Below are 14,785 nucleotides of genomic sequence, written 5' to 3'. Positions count from 1 at the left end.
CTTTTTTGAAGGTTGGTAAATATAATCAGTTTGTAGATAGAATTAATTTCAAAAAGAAACACCCTATATTGCACATTGACACTACGAGTTAAAGAAATATTTTTAACAAGTACTTTTTCTTAATTCACAGAATAGCTCTTTTTCTGAATTTTGTTTTTGAACAGCCTTTAATTAAATGTTTTTATTTTAATAACTAATATTTCTATTACTATATAATATTTTAATCGCATTTAATTTCAGGCTGACTTACAGTAAAACTTTCAATTGGCATAGTAAAATTCTATTCTATTCTGAGCTTTATTTTCAAAATTAAAATATTTAGAAGTGTCAATAGCCCTTCTACTGGATTGTTGTCTTTTGATCTAAAGAAAGTGATTTATAATCTGATTGTTGTGAAAAAGAGTTTCTGTTAAAAATGATATAAAATGGTTATAAGTCACTGTCTCAAAGTATTTCAAACGAAAAGATGTACACAAATACAATAGCAACATAAAATATATACCCTTTCATTTATTACCAGGTGAGAACATTCACATACCTACCTAGTCTAAAATATATACAGCATATATTTTGATGTAAAATATTTTAAATCAATTTCACTAAATGTTACAAAAGGTTCTTGTATTCTCAATGTGATTCTTGAAAATAAAAATCTCCCCAACAGATATGTAAAGAGCAAAGTCAACTATTTACATCACGTTGAAGTTGCTTACTTTTCAAAACCAAAACAACTTAATTCCGATCTTCAGTATTTGTGTACCATCACACCACAATCCAGTACAGAGCTATTGTCCTACCAACCAACCACCTAACAACGGTTACCACAACCAGGTGACGAGGACGCCACGCTCCCAGCATCGGGCAACAGCCACGGCAACCACGCGCGGCCTGACGACAACCACGTGCCCGCCGCGACCAGCGACAAGCCTCCAGCGGAGACCAGCCATAAGAAGGAGAAGTCGGTGCTGCAGGCTAAGCTTACTAAGTTGGCTATACAAGTGAGTGGTCATTTTATATTATAGTGTTTAATTTTCTTGGTAAAAGGATAGGAAGATTTGCCAATGTCAAATGTAAGAGCAGAAGGGATTTTATAATCTTGGTGCCAAGTTGTACTTGCTCAAAAAGCTAAATTTGTCCTGTGGACAATAATAAATTTGCATCAATGAGAGCCGATGTCCGTTACTGCAAAATTCAAATGCGTCTAAGAAATTTTGCCATATCTGTAGTTCGTTTAACACAGCTTTTGAGAATAAAAGGAAATGTTAGTTGCAATCCTTCATCTCTTAAATATGTACTAACATTAAAAATCCTGCTAAAATTCTTACATTAAAAACAACATTTTCCTGCAAATACATAAAGAAGACTGCCTGATTCCGAATCCAGCTGATTTCGGCCCACTTTCAATTGTGCAATATGTACGTTATAACGCAATTTCTCCCCCACCAGATCGGTTACGCGGGCTCAACAATCGCTGTTCTTACCGTCATCATCCTGGTCATCAACTTCTGCGTCCACACCTTCGTGATCGAGCAGAAGCCATGGAAGGCTACCTACATCAACAACCTGGTGAAGCATCTCATCATCGGTGTCACCGTGCTGGTGGTGGCTGTTCCTGAAGGATTGCCTCTCGCTGTTACGCTGTCGCTTGCTTATTCTGTCAAGGTGAGTGAGGATTTAGCTGGTTATTTGAAGGGTATTTTGTTACAGGAAGCTGAGTATGAGAACTTAAAGAAAATGTGTCATTTTAGATGGCAGTTCCAGATTATGACCTTTTTTAGCATTTTTGTGATAGCCTATAGCTTACATTTAAATGGTGTCCAAGGCCGATTTCAGCCATGGCGGCTGTAAGAGAACAGCCGCCGTAGGGGATATCAGCCACCTGGGCAGGACATATTATAGTGCACAAGCATTTGCGCAGACACAGGTGCACTTTGTATTCCTTCATTCTCATAGCTCGATGGATATTTATATTTGGATGGCGTTTTATCACTCAAGTATGCAAAAATGGTGATGATGATCAGGACGATTCAGCGAATGACATTTCATCACTCAATCAAGAATCAAAATTGTCTGGCACTCTTTGAATTGTATACTCAAGTTATGTTTTTATGAATGATAAAATAATTTTCATAAATAAATGCCTAAAACCCCTTTTTTCTCCCACCAGAAAATGATGAAAGACAACAACTTGGTCCGTCACTTGGATGCGTGCGAGACAATGGGTAACGCCACCGCCATCTGCTCCGACAAGACCGGTACCCTCACCACCAACCGCATGACGGTGGTGCAGTCCTACATCTGCGAGAAGCTCTGCAAGGTCACCCCGAACTATAGGGACATACCACAGGAGGTTGCGGAAACCATGGTCGAGGGGATCTCTGTTAATGCTGCCTTTACGTCTAGGATTATGGTGACTTTTGTTACTAGTATATTTAGCAAAATAAACTAACAGAAAAAAAAATATTTGTGAAAGATACCATCATTTTGATATACCTATTGCAAAGTAAGAGATGCTTAATGCTGTACTTTCTAACAAGAATGGAGGTTTGATTTATTTGGAGTCCAATTTTATGTTACGGGGAATAAGCACAAATACAAAATGCAATCATGAATCTACATTTCATTATGTAACGTCAATTTCTTTGATAACTTAAAACGCATCTAGATAAAGAGTGGCCTATGTCCTTTATCAGACTGTGAACTATTTTGTGTACCACATTTTATTTGAATCGTTTCAGTCATTTTTCTGTGGAATCACGACAAACAAAGTTCCATTCCCTTTTACTATATAAGCAAGGTCTAATGAACTTTTCTCCCCACAGCCAAGCCTGGACCCCACAGGACCTCCAATGCAAGTAGGCAACAAGACGGAATGCGCCCTGCTGGGCTTCGTGGTGAACCTGGGCCAGAGCTACGAGGCAGTCCGCGAGCGGCACCCCGAGGAGTCGTTCACGCGCGTCTACACCTTCAACTCCGTGCGCAAGAGCATGTCCACCGTCATCCCCTACAAGGGCGGCTACCGGCTCTACACTAAGGGAGCTTCCGAGATTGTACTCAAGAAGTAAGTCATTGCGTTATGTAATATGTATTTATTTATCATATCACAAAGTTACTTTGCCCTTACAGCTTTTGCCTTAACTTAATCTAATTCTAAATTAATGCAGGTTAAGATATTCTTTAAATTATTATGGGGATGAAAAATTGTGTCCTCCTCCGAGCCTTTTCCCAATCACGTTGGGGTCGGCTTCCAGTCTAACCGGATTCAGCTGAGTACCAGTGCTTTACAAGAAGCGACTGCCTATCTGACCTCCTCAACCCAGTAACCCGGGCAACCCGATACCCCTTGGTTAGACTGGTGTCAGACTTTCTGGCTTCTGACTACCCGTAACGACTGCCAAGGATGTTCACTGACAGCCGGGACCTACAGTTTAACGTGCCATCCGAAACACAGTCAATGGTGTCTAAGATATACTTAGAAAGTACATACAAACTTAGAAAAGTTGCATTGGTACTTGCCTGACCTGGGATCGACCCCGCGCCCTCACACTTGAGGTTGGTCCTTTACCCACTAGGCCACCACGACTTGGGATGAAAAATTGTGTATTTAAAAGAATCACATGGTGAACGGCCAAAAACTGTAGCCAAGTAAACTCCGGGCCAGTTGTTTTATGTCAAGAAAAATACTCGAGAGAAAAATATACATTTCTCTATTAAAATCGTGGTTGTTCCTGGTCAAAAGAACATTGCTACTAGACTCCATTTATCAGGCAACAGTACTGTATATAAAAAAAATTGTGTTACTAAAACCATCAATAAGTAAAATACTTAACAACAGTACAATCAGTAACATTTCCCAAATACCCCTTAAAATTCCCATCAAACAATTTCTCAGAAATTATCCAGTTGTTCATACATTTTTACTTCTTTAAAATCTAGAAGCATTACTAGTAGGAAATACCCAAATACATACAAGCTAATCTAACCTTCCCTATTCTCCCCCCAGATGCGCATTTATCTACGGGCACGAGGGCCGGCTGGAGAAGTTCACGCGCGACATGCAGGAGCGGCTGGTGCGGCAGGTCATCGAGCCCATGGCCTGCGACGGCCTGCGGACCATCTCCGTCGCATACCGGGACTTCGTGCCCGGGAAGGCGGAGATTAACCAGGTAAGGGTACATTTAGTTATTTTTTTAAGGTGTTTTAGGAGTGAATGGCATGGCAGTCACTGTAAGCTGATGGTGTAAATGTCGAGAAAGGATAAATAAATCAGATTCTAGTGCTATAAAATGGTCGGTAAATTGTAAATTTTTCGTTATGATATATTGAAGTGTTGAAAGTTATTCTAAACTGCCATGCAGTACTAATTTTAGCATCGACAAAATAAACAGATGTATAATGTATATGCAGGAGTTTCTGCCTAAATAAAATCAACATGCTGAGTTTCAATTTAGAAGGTCAAAAATATTTTTTAAGATGCGTGATACAATTCATTATTATGTTATCAATTCATCTTCAAGCAGACAATTTTCACCGTAAATTATTATCACAACAATCCACAAAGCTTTGTTTGTTAAACCATCCTAAAATAATATATACCTACCTATAAATACAGCTCTGATGCAAGCCGAACATATCTAGCCCAGTTGGCGAAAGGATCTAAGTGATCTATCTGTCTTGGTGACAGGCTCGCATTCGATGCAGTGCCAAGCAATAAAGTGTGATACATTTGGGTGAATGAAATATATAGAAGTATATGTTGGAGTATATATAGAGTGAAAATTGGCTATGTTTAAACATAACAAAAAGTTTATATACAAGTCTATATTTGAACAAGTGGTTCCACCCGCGTCCTTAGTGAACATCTCTTCGAGCACTTCGGTGAAAAATATCCAACGTCCTTGTTCAGGCTCTGGAATAGCAATAGTATAGTGTTACAAATTTTATTTAAATCGGTTCAGTAGTTTTGGTGTGAGGGCGTGACAAACAAATACAGTTACTTTGCCATTTAATATTAGTATGGAAGTCAAGATACCCAAACCCAAGATAGAAATGTCCATCATATTGCTAAAGACTAAAGAACTAAGAACTTATACCTATGTATCTCAATTTACAAAATACTAAGAACTTCCTATTCTAATTATATGTTTTATTTCCCAGGTGCATATAGACCAAGAGCCCAACTGGGACGACGAAGACAATATCGTGAACAACTTGACCTGCCTCTGCGTTGTCGGCATTGAAGATCCTGTCAGACCAGAAGTAAGTAGATCTTTAATAGGTATACTGATATTTTTGTAGGCAAAATTGGGAGTAAGATTGTTGGTAGACTCTTTGTCTATAAAGTGTGTGATATCAATTTAAAACACTGCGAAACTACACAGAGAACCAATTCAAAAAACGAAATTCAAATAAGAACTTTACTGCAGCTTAGAAAATACTACCCGGATCTGAATTTCTCACTTCGCTACCACCATACATTTTGCTGATGCACAGCTTATTAATGTCAAGTGTTCCTTAAATATTTACATATTTCTTCCAAATTGAACTCATGCGACAACCACTGTCAAGGAGATAATAAAGTCTTCTGTAACTGAAAAAATTTATTAATTTTTGGACCCAAACAAAAAGTCACTTTGAATGTAATTTACAACGACATAATATTATGACCAAATGTTGAGAAACTTTTAATGTGCTTTTTTCCTCATTTTCTAATACATATTTATTTACCCCAGGTACCGGAAGCCATAAGGAAATGCCAGAAAGCCGGCATCACGGTTCGCATGGTGACTGGAGACAACGTGAACACTGCTCGCTCCATCGCTATCAAGTGCGGCATCCTCAAGCCGACCGACGACTTTCTTATACTGGAGGGCAAGGAGTTCAATAAGAGGATCCGGGATACTAATGGAGAGGTGAGAAATGGAATGGCAGAATTATATGTTGGGATTCTTTGCAAAAATATAAAAGTTGTGACGAGCGGACGTTTTCTTTTAGAGACGTTCAAAATGAGCTGTTTTTTGGCCTTGTTTAATTAAATGATTTTGGGCTGAGACAAACTTTAACTTATTAACATAATTGAATAGTTTATCAAAAAGAGTCAAGTGTTTAGCCGAGTTTTTGCAGTTTGACTTTTAGGTTTTATTGTGATGTCACCATAAAACTTTAAAATGGTCTTTGCTTTTACAAATAAATTAATGGGACATATAGTTACCACAGTTTTAAAATTAGTTGGTAATTTTTTCTTTTCGTGATGATATCATGCACCTTTTGTACCCAGGGAAAGTTATTTCACTACTCTGTACTCTGGGATAAAGATCCGTTTCCTTGTTTTAATCTAACTTCCCACCAATTTTCAGCCATATCTCCATTCTTGAGCTATCTATATAATATCCTATATAGATAGATCTAGAATTATAAGTAATTAACATAAATTTATTTTTATAATTTTCCCAAACAGGTACAACAGCATCTACTAGATAAAGTATGGCCGAAACTCCGCGTGTTGGCCCGTTCGTCCCCCACAGATAAATACACGCTCGTCAAAGGCATGATAGAATCCAAGGCTTTTGACACCCGTGAGGTGGTCGCTGTGACTGGAGACGGAACCAATGATGGACCCGCTTTGAAGAAAGCTGATGTTGGATTTGCTATGGTAAGTTGGGGTTTATGTTTGGGGGGGTAAGGGTGGGGATTCAATGTGTCTTAGAGACAAGTTAATAGTAAATGGTCAAGCTTGTATCGACCTGTATAAGAATGCAAGAAATTGACTATTGTTGTCATCTTGAGAAATAGAAACTAAACACATTTTCAAGGCTAATCTAGAGCATCACTATACATACGTAGAATTGGTACAAAATATGTACCTTATGATCTAATATCTTATAGTTTAATGCTTAGTCCATATAAACGAAAATCATTACTTTTTCAACGAATGGTTTTTCTGTTAAACTTATGAAGAAAAAACTTTTTGTACGCAAATTGAATCGTTTATTTTTATAGGAACAATCGTGTGTTCACTTCTTTTTTCGTTGAGAATCTCCTCCTTTACAGTCGATTAAAAATATAATCTTTCCCAGGGTATCGCGGGTACGGATGTAGCGAAAGAAGCTTCTGACATCATCCTAACGGACGACAACTTCTCTTCAATCGTCAAAGCTGTGATGTGGGGCCGTAACGTATACGACTCCATCGCCAAGTTCCTGCAGTTCCAGCTGACTGTCAACGTGGTGGCCGTCATTGTGGCATTCATCGGAGCCTGTGCTATACAGGACAGTCCTCTTAAGGTTGGTTAAACGGCTAGGCTGTTGGTTGTAAGACTGGGTATCAAATTATTAGTTAGAGACTACCCTACATCTTAGTTTGAAAATTCGTTTATAAGAGAGTCCTCTGAAGATCAGTCAGTCTACACATTTAGTTATGCGGCTGGGTTTCAGACTACATGTATTTACACCACTCAATTATTGGGGAAGACAATATAAAACAGTGTCCTTTAATTAATTAATTATCTGTTGGAGTGTTTTGCCTTGTTTTTCAAGGTATATCAAGCTCTGATGTAAATGGAAAGACGCCGTCATACCATATTTAGTACAAAGACTTGTTAACAGTGCCGAGATATCCAAATATAGATTATGGAAACATAATACAACTCTATTGACTATATTTTCACACATCCACACCGCATTACCTTTTTGAATGACTAAATCCTATACTTTCGTCCACCAGGCGGTACAAATGTTATGGGTGAACTTGATAATGGACACGCTGGCGTCTTTGGCCCTGGCCACGGAGATGCCGACGCCAGACCTGCTGCAGCGCAAGCCCTACGGCCGCACCAAGCCGCTGATCAGCCGCACCATGATGAAGAACATCCTCGGACAGGCCATCTATCAGCTGTTTATTATATTCTCGCTCTTGTTTGTTGGTAAGGAAATAAAATACGTGAGAACGAAAGTTAGACATTTAAATAAAACTACTGTTACGGATTTTATCGCGGTTATGTTAATATTATTTAATCCCGACGTTTAGAATCCTTTACAGCAGCCATGATCACGGGCCAAACTACCCGTAAAAGTAGTTTTATTTAAACGAAAAAGTTTATGTTACGCACGGCTATCTATAGGTTAGCAATATCCTACTTATATTATAAACGTGAAAGTTTGTGAGAATGTATGGATGTATGTTTGTTATTCAATCACGCAAAAACGGCTGGACCGATTTGATTGAAATTAGGTATGTAGATAGGTGATACCCTGGATTAACACATACGCTACCTTTTATCAATACACTACGCGGGCGAAGCCGCTGGCGGAAGCTAGTATTAAATAATTGTCTTAATAAAGTACTATCAAGTTTGGCATTCAAGTAACTCAGATTCGAATCCTTAGTTCCAATTCTAGTTAATGTAGGGTGACTTCTTTCTTAAACAAGTTTAACGTTAAAATATTATTTAACTATCACTCCATCTTTGTTAATGTCTAAAGATTGAAAGAGAAGCTATGACATTTTTAATGTGTTCAATTAGAATAGGAAATACTTACGCATTCCATCTATTAATTAAACTCCAAATAGTTTGAACTATATATTCACATAACTTCCCCACCCCCAGGCGACAGACTGCTAAACATCCCATCAGGGCGCGGCCAGGCCCTCGGCTCGGAACCGACCCAGCACTTCACCATCATCTTCAACACCTTCGTCATGATGACCCTGTTCAACGAGATCAACGCCCGCAAGATACACGGCCAGAGGAATGTGTTCCAGGGACTGTTTACCAACCCTATCTTCTACTCTATATGGATCGGGACGGCGGCTTCGCAGGTACGATATGAAATAGTTATATACAAAAAATATATGGTGATCGCCAAACTTTTTGTCGTCATGGAAGATTATCTAATACGCATGCCCAGTAATGAGTAGGGGTGAATCCCCCCTTAGCAAAGTTCAAGGGGGGCCTTTGTCCTCTGTCTTGCATTCCTAGTTAATAATAATACAATAAGCCTTTCGTTAATTTTTTGAGAATAATTGTCGATTCTTAAAGATCCAAGATTGTTAACAAGTAGAAACCTGATTGTAACCCTGATTGTACACGGTAAGCAAAATCAATTCTATACCAGGTTAAAGAATTTTTTAAACAGGTGACCGAAATGTAAAGCAACTAAAGATAGGACTTCGTCGAAGCCGAAGCATGTATCGAAAGCATTGTTTTGACCATTTAACATATTGTCTTATAAACCAACACATTAAAACTACATTTTTAACTCCCTAATTTGTAAACCCTGCGAATTCCAGGTGGTTATCATCCAGTTCGGTGGCATGGCGTTCAGCACGGCGGGACTATCGATAGACCAGTGGCTGTGGTGCCTGTTCCTCGGCGCCGGCACCCTCGTGTGGGGACAGCTCGTCACCACCGTGCCCACGCGCAAGATACCCAAGAGACTGTCGTGAGTATATCACTTATAATAAAGTCTATAGTGGTACTTGTCCAAAAACCAGGGTCACGGGCCCTTAAGAGCTAAATATACTCAAACACTAATGTGACTGGATGTTTTTTGAACATTATCCTCCGAGCTTTTTTCCCAACCATGTTGGGGTCGGCTTCCAGTCTAACCGGATTCAGCTGAGTACCAGTGTTTTACAAGGAGCGAATGCCTATCTGACCTCCTCAACCCAGTTACCCGGGCAACCCAATACCCCTTGATTAGACTGGTGTCAGGTGTTGTTTTTTGAACAATGGTAAATAAAAACATCGAGACATCGAATAGTTTACAAAATAATAAAATTGCCAGAATTGGCAGTTTTTTCTTCATAAAACAAATTTTGGACTCCCAAGTAAATTATTCCACCAATTGCATCCTGGAACAGTAACATACGACTTACAAACCTGCCTAGCTATTGGCAATTTCTTATCAACAACTATTAAGAAAGTTCACAATCAAAACCCTATTCCATACTTAAACCTAAACTCCTCAAACCAGATGGGGCCGAGGCCAACCGGATCCCGAGACGATCCAGCCGGGCCCCGACTACGACGCGGACCTGGACAAGAAGCCCCGCGCCGGCCAGATCCTCTGGATCCGAGGCCTCACGCGCTTGCAGACGCAGGTATGCAAGACAAACACACAGCCACACACACAAGGATGACATATACTTTACATGCATTCGTAGAGGTGTTGGGTTGGTGAATGAGGCCTAGTTGCCGTTTTCAATAATCTATCCTTCTATTGCATACTAGGGATAGAATTTTGACATGTAAAATTTTGTCTGCGCATATGCTCGTGCACAATAAATATGTCTTGCGCAGCTGACTGATCTCCATATATGAGAACCTTGAATGCCATTATAGAGATTTTGTACATGTCAAATTTTATATCTTTAGTAAGTAAAAATAGTTAGATAGAATATTGAAAGCGGTCGTAAGTGCACCGACTAATATAAACGTCTGTCTTCAAAACAATCGCTCACTTAGAAAATTTTATGTGGACTTGGTAAACGGTTGTTTTAAGATAACTGACTTTTATGTTGTCGGTGTACTTGGGACAAATTAAGGGAAAGACTGATTTATTTCGTGGGTAAAGTGATCTCTTTAATTAGTAGTTTTTGTTAGATTTGGGTTGATGTGGGATTGATATGAATGTTATTATATTAAGTAGTATGTTTTCATGGGTAAAGTTTCTCCATTAATTTTTTTTTTTTATTGAGTCTAAATTATTTTGTGTGTATATCTAGTATGAATACTATGTTATACACCAGCACCATATATTCCAAATATAATTAATCTTTGATACCCACAAAAGTATATCTCATCCGTAACATAGGAATGTGACAGAATTCAGCAGCTTACAAGTTACTGAATTTTGTCGGGACTTTAATAATTTCATACTAAACTTTTGAAAATTTTCTATGAAATTATTGGGATTTTAGGTACACTACACAAATTGGGATAAATGTGGGGTTGATGTACACCATCATATTGGGATTATTCAATGGTTGAATAAAATTTATTCAAGCCCGAATACAGTATTCGGGTTTGAATAAATTTTTGAACTGCGAACAATAGTCGAAAATTCATTAAATAGTATTGTGTGAAGTGTCTGACTATTTTTTACAGTTAGTTTGCTGACAGCTTTTTTATAAGACCATAATTGGAAATATGTTTTACAAATTAAATTCAAAAATTCGTTTGTGGAAGCTGTCAGTAAACTCCATGGGTAACATCATGACATATTGGCTGTGTTATTAAGACTGATAAATTATATAAAAAAACATGATGATAGTCCATGCTTAGTTATAAAAAAGTTGCTGTGCATTTTTACCGTAAATAATTTTTCGAAAAAAAAAAGTAAACATGTCACAGTAATTAAAAATAATAAAAAAATATCTAAATAATAATAAAAAAGAGACAAATAATAAAAATATTAGGACTCGCAGATTACATGTTCGAGCTTTCGAAAGAGGGATAAGTTTTGAGTTTACAGCTTTGAATACATACCAATAAATATACAGCAAAGGTCAACAGGTCAACACTGCGGATACCTTGGGCATCCTAACGCTAAGTCTACGATATTATTGTCCTTATTATATATACTTTTACTATTTTTGCATACAAACGAATATAACCACCATTTTTCAATTATGCATCCATACTATAGAATAATAATCGTCATAGATCTATAGAGATTACGCTGATCCATTTTACACATATTTTAATTTGTCCGTACAGTAAGCCGGTCTCTCACAGTACGAGTCGAAATAATAACAAATAATATATATATTTTATAACAAAATAATAATAATACACAAATAATTTTATCCGTAAAAAAAGACGAAATTTCAAAATAACTGTACGTTATATTTCATTTGTTTTATATTTCTTTCTTGTTTTTGTTTTGTTTCAATTTATTTTCTTTTTATTTTACGTCTCGTATATTTCATTTCATTCTCCTATACTTCTGTTCTTTTCAAGACATTTATTTTTATACCTACACAGAGAAACACTTTACAAAGTAATAAATAGTAGTATACGCTATTATTATTTTTGGCCCATGTTTAACGTAGATACTAACTCGTTGTTCGGTCACTAATTTTGCTTAAATAAACTAAAATTTCTTAAAAAAATTAAAACAGTCACGAAATTGGCAACCGAACAATAAAACATTAGAACTTTTATTTATCCAAAACAAGTACTTTTCATTTAACTTCTTCAGTGCCTGGTTTCATGACATGTATGTATTTGTTTCCTGTACTTGATTATTTTATCTATCTGTATTTCAGTCTTCAGATTCTGATCACACCCTGCTGTCTCCTGCCTCTTGTCCTAATCTGTCATGAAACCGGGTCCCCCCGTTAGTGTCACTAGATAGACTGGAAGTAACGCCATGCATGAACCGCAGTATCAAATACAGTCTGACGCTTCCCGTTTTCATTTTGACTTTCGACTATATTTAATACCTGAGTTGACTGTACCGACCCTCCCCACAACCCATTGGCATGCTCTTTTAGGCTGTGACAATGTTACTTATCCCTCGTATTTACCTTCAAACAGTTACTATGACTACCCCGATAGATGTATCAATATAATATTTACTCAACATAAACCACATCGCGGTATGAATATGACTATCTCTATCTTACTCTATCTTTTATTTAACTCTAGTCATACTGACTGTTTGATTTTTTTTTTTTACTATTTTTGTTTTTATTTTGTCTGTTTTTATTTTTGTTTTTATTTGACGAATAGTATTTTGCTTGTGATACGCCAACCCGAATCACCCTCGCTACTTATCCAAAGCAACCCAGCTGTATATGGGAGCCGTATCGAACGAACCTGCCACTGCCAGGCCCGCACGGCGTACCGACTAACATCCGTTACCGAATGTATAAGCAGTAACATGACGCAGTCGCATTCATTTATCCACTTTAATATTATTTCAATATTATTTTACCAAGTTGTGTTCAGTTACTGCTGTTCAAATCATTTGAGTGTGGAGTGGATTTTTCTTGAAAAAAAGACTAGTAAATACACCCGTAGCGAGAGCATGCCGAGTGTGCTCGATACTAACACAAGTCTAACCGTATACGGTGGAACCTATCTCTTTCCTTTGCCGTTGTGTTGTTGTCAGTGTTTTTGTTTTATTTTTGTTATTTTCTGTTTATTTTGAGTTTATGTTTTGTTTTGTTTTTGTGAATGTTGTCCCCGTAGTGGCGTGTGATGTCGGGGTGTGTTTGGTCACGTGGTACAAGCGTCAAACTGCCAGCGAGGGCCATCATCAGTAGTTGCATTGCCTTGCAGTTGGACAGTTGCCTTCTTTGTGTTAATTTGCGTAAGTCTTGTTAGGCTTGATGTAGTGTCCATTATTGTACTTGTATATAGCGATGCTCGTACGCAGCCTTCCAGGTAAGTATACTATGTATGTAGAGACAATAACCAGTACTATTACATAAAAAAAAATATATAACCAACAAAGTGAGTTTGTTTAGCTTTCTAACTCTTTTCGACGATCGAAGATTGTGCAAATATCAATGTAATTTTTAATCAAAACAAAACTGTATTTTATGATATTTTCACAATAATAAACCGTCACAGTTTACTAAAAAACACGTAATATGTTCCTCCTTGGCTCCTAAATAGATGTTTTAACAAAATTTCACGATAACAATAGCATGTTAGTTGTTCTAGTGTAAGTACCCGTTGTCACATATATGCGGAGTAGCGAGCCACCACCATAGAACGCATATGGAATTTGACATAAATAAATAGAATCCAGTATAAACGTTTTGGTTTGTTAAATTGATAGTAAAGCCTGATGGCAGATTAGGTGTAACCCGAGTTAGGTTAGTGCACCCTCGTGTCCCAGCATCTGAGGCGTCCCTGCGTTGTGTAGGCCTAGAGTAGTCGGCGTCCTACAGGGTAGCAAGGATCGTTCCCCTTATTATTTTCTCATGTTTTTTTTTTATTTTTGTCTTTTTATTTTCCCTCCTACGTTGGCACTCTTGCGGGTCATATTCGTATCACGCGACACTGGCCAGCCCTGGCCCCATACACGCATCAGATACACGATACACATAGTTCCATTTCGTTTTTGTTTCCTGATTTTTTTGTTTTCTATGAATGGGTCTGTTTTTTCGTGCTGACCCCGTCGCGGCTGGGACAGATATGGACTCGATGTGCTAATATTTTAATGTTAATATTTCATAATTAATGTTCAGATTTTGACCTCATCATCTCATGAATCACTTTTTTTTGTTGAATCCAATTATGTAAAAAGAAGAAGCAATTTTCCTTTTTTTTAATTTAAAAGAAAAAACATAAATGTGGACATAACGCAAATTGCAATTTCTGGTTAATTTTGCAAAAATACACTTTATATTTAGAAACATAAAAACACATATTAAAATTAAAACCAAGTGTGTGTTTGTTTAACAACTACAGTTAAAATTATAAATAACCTAAAAAAATACTAAATAAATCCTTTAAACGTGTCCTATATACACCTTATGCTGCATGTGTTGCGAGATGACGACGTCACTCGGCCATATCTGTCCGGCGGCGACATAGTAACGCTAGGGCTGCGCACGTAGGACGGTGTCGAATGGGGCGTGGAGCCGCGCGTCGTAGAGAGATGTTGTTGGCAGCCCCGGCCGGTGCTGGAGACCGAGGTGTAGTGGCGGCCGCGGCGGCTGCGCGCGCGCTGCCTGCGACGGACCACACCGGTACCGCCCCGCCCCTAGCGTAGTGCCCCACCCGCCGCGGCGACACGACACTCGACACCCACAGATATATCATACA

General features: G+C 38.1%; 1 protein-coding gene across 11 annotated transcripts in view; it reads left to right on the top strand.

The window, feature by feature from the left end:
- The window catches only part of Pmca (plasma membrane calcium ATPase), a 152,784-nt gene that overhangs the window by 126,260 nt on the left and 11,739 nt on the right, over positions 1-14,785 (top strand). For 10 of the 11 annotated variants that reach the window (XM_021331361.3, XM_021331351.3, XM_049849407.2 and 7 more), the window contains 13 exons: positions 832-998; positions 1,447-1,662; positions 2,168-2,410; positions 2,823-3,061; positions 4,004-4,166; positions 5,158-5,259; positions 5,733-5,912; positions 6,458-6,652; positions 7,077-7,283; positions 7,723-7,921; positions 8,606-8,817; positions 9,289-9,440; positions 9,975-10,101. In XM_021331361.3, the coding sequence (XP_021187036.1) occupies positions 832-998; positions 1,447-1,662; positions 2,168-2,410; positions 2,823-3,061; positions 4,004-4,166; positions 5,158-5,259; positions 5,733-5,912; positions 6,458-6,652; positions 7,077-7,283; positions 7,723-7,921; positions 8,606-8,817; positions 9,289-9,440; positions 9,975-10,101 (2,402 nt within the window). Of the gene's footprint in view, positions 1-831; positions 999-1,446; positions 1,663-2,167; positions 2,411-2,822; positions 3,062-4,003; positions 4,167-5,157; positions 5,260-5,732; positions 5,913-6,457; positions 6,653-7,076; positions 7,284-7,722; positions 7,922-8,605; positions 8,818-9,288; positions 9,441-9,974; positions 10,102-14,577; positions 14,701-14,785 lie in introns of those variants that run through there. The other variant, XM_049849412.2, reaches the window with a different exon arrangement.

This window comes from Helicoverpa armigera, chromosome 26, assembly GCF_030705265.1.
Source record: "Helicoverpa armigera isolate CAAS_96S chromosome 26, ASM3070526v1, whole genome shotgun sequence".
NCBI classification, from domain to species: Eukaryota; Metazoa; Arthropoda; class Insecta; order Lepidoptera; family Noctuidae; genus Helicoverpa; species Helicoverpa armigera.
The sequence above is the reverse complement of the archived record's forward strand: the minus strand, read 5'-3'. Positions and strand labels throughout refer to the sequence as shown.